The following is a 7767-nucleotide window of genomic DNA, read 5'->3' as shown; positions in this document are numbered from 1 at the left end:
CAAGTAAACACGGAGACTTATATTGCATACAAACTGTATGGCCGTGGCAGGCTTTTTGCTAACTGTTCTTATAGCTTAAATTAATCATTTCCATACATCTATACCCTGCCACGTGACTGGTGGCTTACCGGCGTCTTCACATGCTGTTGGTCATGGCGGCTGCTGCAGTGACTCTCTGCTTCAGCCTTCCACTTCCCAGAATTCTCCTCTCTCCTTGTCCCACCTACTTCCTGCCTGGCCACTTGCCAACCAGTGTTTTATTTATGGACCAATCAGAGCAATTTGACATACAGACTGTCCCACAGCATGCAGGGGTTAAGAGCACTTGCTGCTCTTCTAGAGGACTGGGGCTCAGTTCCCAGCACCCACATATGGTGCAGGTGCATACATGCAGTCAAAACATTCACACACATAAAAGAAAACCTTCAAAATCTAAAGAGAAAATGTAAATGCTACCATGAACATTGGTGTATACATATGTGTTTGACTCTTGTTTGCTTTTTAGGCAAACGCTTCACTTTTGACAGGCACAACCCGCAGCTACTCCTCCTCCTCCTCCTCTTCCTCGATAAACTCTAGCTTTGGATATGTGTAGAGAGCTGCGTACAGCCGCACCCCAAAATGGCGCTGGCTTCCACCTTCCACCCTCCCGACAGTGAGTGCTCTCTCTGATGAACAGCTCCATATTTGGCTTGGTATCATGACATGGCTTGCTCAGGCAAAGGTGTACCAATTCGATAGCCTCACGTGGCGTAAGTAGGTTGGTGAAGCAGGACCTATATAAGGTTGGGACGGAGCTCCTCCAGGGAGAGAAGACACTTGTTAACGGCCTGAATAAACAGCTTGAACAAGAGCTTGGTGTTGCGTTTTCCTTGCTGGTCGAGGAAGCCGCGACAGATACACACCTAAAAGGCCAACCCTAGGTCACCTGGTAACTAAACATATACCTGTTTGAAAAACTGCCAATGTATCAGCTGCTCTGCCACCGTTTGCCTGCAAGAACCCCAGGTTTGTGTCGCCACATTCTTACTACTGTTTACTTAGGATGAAAGCCAGCCTTGATGCTATCTAGTTTTGATTTGCATTTTCCTGATTTGCATTTTTCTGATAACTCATGATGTGCTTGTTGGACAATTTGCACAGCTGTGTATCTCTACAGAAGTTCATATAGATCTTTTCCTACTGCCCAGATGTTTAAGAAAGAAAAAGTGCTGCGCAGTTTTAGGTAGCAGGACCAGATTACTGAGAAGAGAGGCGTTTCCCACGGTCCTGGTGAGCTCCAGGGAAGAGGAGGAGGCCGGGGCCGCCAGACTGCAGCCATTGTGCTGTCCAACTGTTCAGGGAGGGAGGGAGGGCTCCTTGGACGTGCCACTGAGTCCTCCTGGGAGCTGCAGCTTCACAGGTTCACTTTTGTGTCCTGGCACCTCTTCGCAGTTGGGATCTCGTGGACCCCGGGCTGAGCGGACAGAGACCCTTCCCTGCTTCCCCGAACTTCCTTGCTTCGTTTGGTGGACCCAGGCACCTCAGTAGAGGTGAAGATCTGAAGATTGAGGTGAGCCACCCTGCTACTCAGCCCTCCCAGACTCCGACTTCTCCTCCTCTGGCTTGGTCTGCTCTATGGCCCAGATGCCTGTTTGTCGGGTGGGGGATGTAGTCTTTCCCAGCAGCTCCACTATACCAGACAGCTTGAGGATGCTCTAGCCTCTAGGGCATAGTAGCCTCTATGAAGGCCACCCACTAGCTCAGACAGTGGAGCCAGCCTGGTTTGGGCTTGACTTTCTAGGCTTCTGGGCCTCATGCTGATCCCCTGGCCCACAAGTCCCTCCGTGCTCTCCAAGTGCCTTCCTGGCTCACTCTCCACCATCAGCAGGCCCCAGGAACCCAGTTTCCGAGGGGTAGGGCTGCTTCTCCACACTAAAGAGGTTGTCTGTCTGTCCTGGGCCTGTTCTGGCTTCTGACCCATGAAGGTTCATCCAGGACACTTGTCTCATGGAGCTGTGCATAAGAGAGAGCCCTGGAGGAAACCACTGAAATCTGAACTCTGGCTTTGCTGTGGGTGCCTGTGCCAAATATCCCAGAAGTGGGGGTTTGTGTTCCCTCCCCAGCCTTGGTCCTCAGTCAAGGAGGGCAACAGGATGTCCCAAGTAGCCAAGGGCTACACACAGGAATTGACGGTGTGGCTAGTACAGGACCTGCTGTAGGCTGCCTCCTCTCTCCAGGGCCCATGGCTCCAGGGAGAGACAGACAAGTGAGCCACAAAGTGAACACTGGGTCTGTGTCCGTGCAGTGGTCAGTCAGAATGTGTCAGGACCAGCAAGGCAAGGTCACTTTGAAGGGAGAGCATTAGCAAGTGCTGGAGGCAACAAAGAGGACCGATCTGTCTGCCCTCAGGATCATGCCATCAGCATTTAAGGAGGTAGTCAAGAGTGCCATCAAAGAGCTGGACTCAAGAGGAGACCTCATCCCAGTGGACAGCCTTCGGAACTCCACCAGCTTCAGACCCTACAGCCTCCTAAGGAGGAAAGTCTCGCTCTCAAAGTACTGGAAATACCGATACAAGTGTGTCAACCTGTCAATCAAAGACATCCTGGAACCCAGTGCTCCAGAACCAGGTATCTCTCTCCCTGCTCCCCTCATCCCCATCCCGAGCCCCCAGATTGAATAGTGGGCTAAGCCCAGCCTGTCCTCCTCCTGGGCTCTATCAGCTCTGCCCCCTTCCTCTGCCAGCTCTGTTCCTCTGGCCCTAGTTCCAGAAGAGGGAGCTCGTTAAAGGACCCACAGCTACAGAGGAAAGGCAAGGCAGTGGGTAGTGTAATGGAACCTTAGAGTCAGTCTTGCCTCAGAACCTGAACGCTGTGGCTGCGTCAAAATCTCTGATGCCGCGGACGGGAGCGTGCAGGGTGACATGGCGCTGGAAAGCATGGACCAGGGGAAGATTGCTGGCGCGGTTGCCATGTCTGGCAGTCACAGTGCGTCCATGAATGTGTGTATACTGCGTGTGGCTCAGAACACCTGGGTGGTCATGCATCAAGAGAGGTGAGCCTCGGCAGGGAGGAGGGCTCTCTGACCTTGAACCGCCATGCTCTTGGGAAGTCTGCTGGGTGCCGGGCATCAGGAGGGTTCTGAAGCAGTGTCTCTCAGCACTGAGCAAGGGAAGTCCCAGAGGAAGGGAGCGCTATGAACAATGGCAGGTTGGGAAGGATGTTACTTGAGTCAGTAAGGCTCCGTTGCCAGGGCTGTATCTTGAGGATCAGGCTGAGCTCACAGCTGCTATGGGAAAGGAGTGAAGTGGACTGGGAGCGTTTATGAACAGTACAGAATGGACTCTCTCCACAGGTACATGTGTCCACTACTCTCTGTTTGAATCTGTCATACTCCCACAACCACCACCTAGACACTGTTGGGTTTTTTTTTTTTTTTCTTTTTCTTCGAGACAGGGTTTCTCTGTGTAGCTTTGCGCCTTTCCTGGAACTCACTCTGTAGCCCAGGCTGGCCTCGAACTCACAGAGATCCGCCTGACTCCCTAGCCTTTCCATCCCACCTGTCATCAGGGGGTAGAAAAGGGAGCTAGTCTACGGTGGGCAAGCCCAGCAATCTTTCTGTAGGCACCTGCAGCAGCCTGAACATAAAATCCTGCAACAGCTTCGGAGTCGGGGAGTAGACGTGTTCGTGGTGACGGAGGTGCTACAGACACAGGAAGAGGTGCAGGTCACCCTGAACTATGACCGGGAGGGCTCAGGCCAGTTTGCACTGCCTGGAGTCACATGCTTGCAGGTGTGTGGTTAGCCCTAGGCCCTGCCTTGAGCACAGAGCAATGACAGGATCTTAAGAGGCCAGGCAACAGCCTCCCATGCAGCAGCTGGTCTAGGCTCTTCCAAGACCCTTGCAGAAGCAACCCATAGCCTCTCTTGCCCAGTGAGCTACAACCGATAAAGCCAGTCACCAGCGCTCACCCACAGTTATTCGCTCTACATCCCTGAGCCTCTATCCATCCTTCAGGGTGAAGGCAAGGGCCACCGAAGCCGGAAGAAGATGGTGACCATTCCTGCAGGGAGCATCCTTGCATTCCGGGTGGCCCAGCTTCTCATTGACCCTACATGGGGTGAGTGCAGGGTCAAGGGCCTGTCTCTGGAGCCCAGACTACCTGGCCAGGAAGCAGGAAGTCTGGGATGTTTCAGCTAACCAGGTGATGTAGTGGGGGCATCTGGCTGCATAATTTCCCAGACAGGGTGGTCAAGGGTGCCAGGTGCTGATGTGTGGGTGATGGGGGCAATCCCTCATGAGGTCCCAAGAGCCCTGTTGATAAGGGGGTTGGTGACCTGTTTGCTTTTTCCTGTGGGCAGATATCCTTCTCTTTCCTGATGATGAGAAGAGGACCTTTGAGCTCCCCTCATCAAGTAAGGCCCCTCTGGTCCCACATATCTGTTACCTATGGGGTATTTCATACTCAGGGCATGAGGTGGTCAGCCTCCAGTGGAGGTGGGCACAGACACACACACACACACACACACACACACACACACATGCACAATGTGAAGTTGTTGGGCCTGTTTGGCTTTCTATCTGCCCTGGGCTTGCAAGCAGGACAGGAGAGACGGAGCTGGGAGGATCCAGGGAACATCTCAGCCTTTTCCCCTTCTGCCCTCTGAATGCCCTGCCCAGGCCACAGAAGAAAGGATGGCCAAAAGCCGCGAGCTTTGAGCATGTTTCCCGAAGCACAATCCAGGTGTGCCCCACTCATGCTCCTGACTGGTCAGTACCCATGTGTCACCCTGAGACCCCTCTGCTCCCTGAATCTACCCTTCCTACTTCGAGTCCCCCAAGACCTCATAGGCATCATCGGGTGGTGCTGCCCTCTGACTCTACAGATGCAATCCATGAGGAACAGGTGATCAGAGAAGACTTCTCTTGTATAATATTAGCGGGACCAGCCTCAATATTATACATCCCAGGGGCTCAGGAGAGAACTACTCACAGCGAGGACTATTTTCGAGAAATAGAATCTCAGCACACCGAGCTCTATCGTCCACTCGCTTTAATTCCTCTGGCATTATTCCTTTATACACAGCTTCAGTTCTGTTCTCGTGTCTAGCTCCTTTCTTGCCTGATTTCTCTCTACACTTATCTAAGTTCTATCTTAATTCTCTCATCTTAATTGTGCCTCATCTAGGGCCTTTTCATCTTGTTCTTACCCAGCTAGTGCTTCCCCATCCGGCTCCCCTCATCTTCCATCTCAGTCCTCTAGTCCTCTCTTCCAGGCCTTCAGTCTAGTTCTTCCCATCTCAGTTTGCTCCTCTCAAGTTCTTACCCATCTAGTTCTTCCATTCTCTTTTCTCTTCTCCGTCCTGTGTCCTGGAAGTCCCGGTATATAAAGGGAGGGTCCGAGCTAAATTGTGTAAAGCTATTACTTAACATCCACCTCACCTAGGCAGTGTCTCCTTGTGGAATTTACCTTAAGTCAGGAGACTTGCAAGTAGCCTGTTATCATTGTTAGTCCTCAGAAGTTGGGCGCCCCCCTGGGTGGAGTTTCCTGTAGTCCTTGAAAGTGGCTAAGGGAGATAATCTGAATCCAGAGAAAGCCTTTCCCTGAGGCTGTTCTCCAAATACCTGGAATATGTATGTCCAGAGAGTGATCCGTCCACACAGTCAGCCCTTCTTAGGGGAAAGTCAATTGGGAAAACTATGAAGGCACACATGATTTTCATAACAGAAGACAGCTGATATATAACAAGCCAAGTAACACCAAAAACTCCTTGGGATTTGGCTTCCTCTGGAGGAGTTCCCTGATTCCGCCAGGTAGTGACTTTGGCATAACCAGCTGAGTTCTTATGATATATTCCTGCGGCCTGCAGCTGACTTCAGAGGCCTGCGGGCAGAGGTGAAGGATAAGTCTGCAGAACTGTGGCACTTAAAAATGGAGTTAAGAGAACAACTACTAAGGGACATTGGGAGACTCTTAGACGACCAACCCCACATGGAAGCCTTGGAGGCCTCAGTGAGTGAGGGTATTGGGGGTGGACCGGGCCTACCCAAGCCTGCCCAGCCTCACTTACCCCACCTATGCCTCAGCTGGAGCAGGGCCTGTGCAGTGGTGGGCAGGTGGAACCTCTGGATGGCCCGGCAGGCAGCATCCTCAAGTGTCTGGTGCTTCCCTCTGGAGAACTGGTCCTGAAACTTGCTGAGCCCATCTCCTACCTGTTGGGAGCACTGACTGGTGAGCAGCCTGTGGAGGATTAGATTAGCATGGGACAGGAAGGGAGGACTGGGTTCCATTTGGGGCATTCCAGAACCCTCTCTCAGCCCCAATCTCTCTCCCCAGCACTGACTGAAACCCAGCAGAAGCTGCTGGCTGAGGCTCTGGAGACAAGGATGCTGTTGAAGCAGCTGGAGCTGGTGAGAGGCCATGGCCCTGGGGATGCGGCGGGGCCCTGGGTACATCCGGGAAGGCTGACACTGGCATGTGCTGCAGAGCCCTGGGGCTCAGGCTACAGGTCCACCACCTACAACCTGTCCCCCTCCTCTGCTGGTAGGTGGAGCATATCTTGGTGCAGAGCACCCCATGGCAGGAGCCAAGCTTTGTGTCACTGCCCCTCAGCCTCCTTGGGAACAGCTGGGATGAGGAGGCTCCCACCTGGGTCTTGCTAGAAGAATGTGGCCTAACGCTGCGGGTGGACCCTCCCCAGGTGCACTGGGAACCAGAGTCTGAGGGTCCCATGTGTGCACTCTATGCCTCCCTGGACCTATTGTCAAGTCTAAGCCAGAAGCCTTCCTAGCCTGTATGCCTCCCTCCCCCTCCAGCCGGGGCAGAATCTTGCCTGGCAAAGCCTTACATGGAAAGCCAAGAGCCTAACTCAACCATAGGGCTAAAATGCAATGAAGCAGGCCCAGGAGTTGGGAAAACTCAATAAATGTACAAAGAAAAGAATAGCAACCGAGTTGTGTTTGTTGTTGTTTGGTGGGTTGGGTTTTTTTTTTTTTTGTTTTTTTTTTTTTTGGTGTTTCGAGACAGGGTTTCTCTGTGTAACTTTGCGCCTTTCCTGGAGATCACTTGGTAGCCCAGGCTGGCCTCGAACTCACAGAGATCCACCTGGCTCTGCCTCCTGAGTGCTGGGATTAAAGGCGTGCACCACCACCACCACCACCACCACCACCACCACCACCACCACCGCCGCCGCCGGACTGTTTTTGGTTTTTTAAGACAGGGTTTCTCTGTGATGCCCTGACTGTCCTGGAACTTTTTCTGTAGAGCAGGCTGGCCTCAAACTCACAGAGATCTGGCTGCCTCTGCCTCTCCAGTGCTGGGATAAAAGTCATGCGCCACCACTACCCAGATGTGACTGTGTATTTCAGGGGTCCTGGATCGTTGGCAGGATGGGTAGGGGTGGGGTCTGCCCACACAGAAGCAAGATGGCTATGAAGGCCATCACCTCACTCCTGCCAACCTGTGAGGCTGGACTGAGCCTGCCCTGTTGTGTGACAGATTTTTCCCAGGGAGACAGGAACAAACGTCTACTTATCCCAGTTAGAGATCCAAGGGCAGGCAAAACATGGATATAACCAGAGTCCAACTTGGTAACCAATTCATTGTATTGTGATTACTCACAGGAATATGGGCGAAGAGCAGAGATAATGACTCAAAGACAGCCACAATACCAACAGGCCTCACCAGCATGAGTGACAGGCCATAAAATCTGGAAATCTGGGGCACACTGCACAGCCTACCGACAGCTCACCAGCTTAGAGAGTGACCTTCTTTCCTTCCTTCCT

At 52.6% G+C, this 7767-nt stretch overlaps 1 protein-coding gene across 4 annotated transcripts; it reads left to right on the top strand.

The window, feature by feature from the left end:
* The first annotated feature begins 786 nt into the window (after positions 1 to 786).
* On the top strand, positions 787 to 6931 carry LOC114682050 (gasdermin-D-like). 4 transcript variants are annotated; one of them, XM_037202956.1, is made up of 13 exons: positions 787 to 1008; positions 1220 to 1272; positions 1435 to 1552; positions 2392 to 2612; positions 2844 to 3036; positions 3606 to 3774; positions 4000 to 4102; positions 4344 to 4397; positions 4663 to 4752; positions 5853 to 5995; positions 6070 to 6214; positions 6320 to 6393; positions 6531 to 6931. In XM_037202956.1, the coding sequence occupies exons 4-13, from the start codon at positions 2396 to 2398 to the stop codon at positions 6771 to 6773; spliced, it is 1431 nt and encodes a 476-aa protein (XP_037058851.1). In that variant the 5' UTR covers positions 787 to 1008; positions 1220 to 1272; positions 1435 to 1552; positions 2392 to 2395; the 3' UTR covers positions 6774 to 6931. The 4 variants fall into 4 exon arrangements, with proteins under 4 accessions (XP_037058851.1, XP_037058852.1, XP_037058850.1 ...); XM_037202957.1 differs by having other exon boundaries at positions 1191 to 1272; positions 1519 to 1552; XM_037202955.1 differs by having other exon boundaries at positions 1191 to 1272.
* Positions 6932 to 7767: the final 836 nt, after the last annotated feature.

The sequence above is a fragment of the Peromyscus leucopus genome, chromosome 2, assembly GCF_004664715.2.
Source record: "Peromyscus leucopus breed LL Stock chromosome 2, UCI_PerLeu_2.1, whole genome shotgun sequence".
Taxonomy (NCBI): domain Eukaryota; kingdom Metazoa; phylum Chordata; class Mammalia; order Rodentia; family Cricetidae; genus Peromyscus; species Peromyscus leucopus.
This window is presented reverse-complemented; position numbering and strand designations above follow the sequence as displayed.

Excerpts from the sequence above, each read along its gene's own strand:
- LOC114682050 (XM_037202956.1), top strand. The coding sequence starts at position 2,396 with ATGCCATCAGCATTTAAGGAGGTAGTCAAGAGTGCCATCAAAGAGCTG. Across the intron at positions 5,996-6,069 it reads TGGAAGCCTTGGAGGCCTCA|CTGGAGCAGGGCCTGTGCAG; the intron begins GTGAGTGAGGGT and ends CCTATGCCTCAG. Across the intron at positions 6,215-6,319 it reads CCTGTTGGGAGCACTGACTG|CACTGACTGAAACCCAGCAG; the intron begins GTGAGCAGCCTG and ends CTCTCTCCCCAG.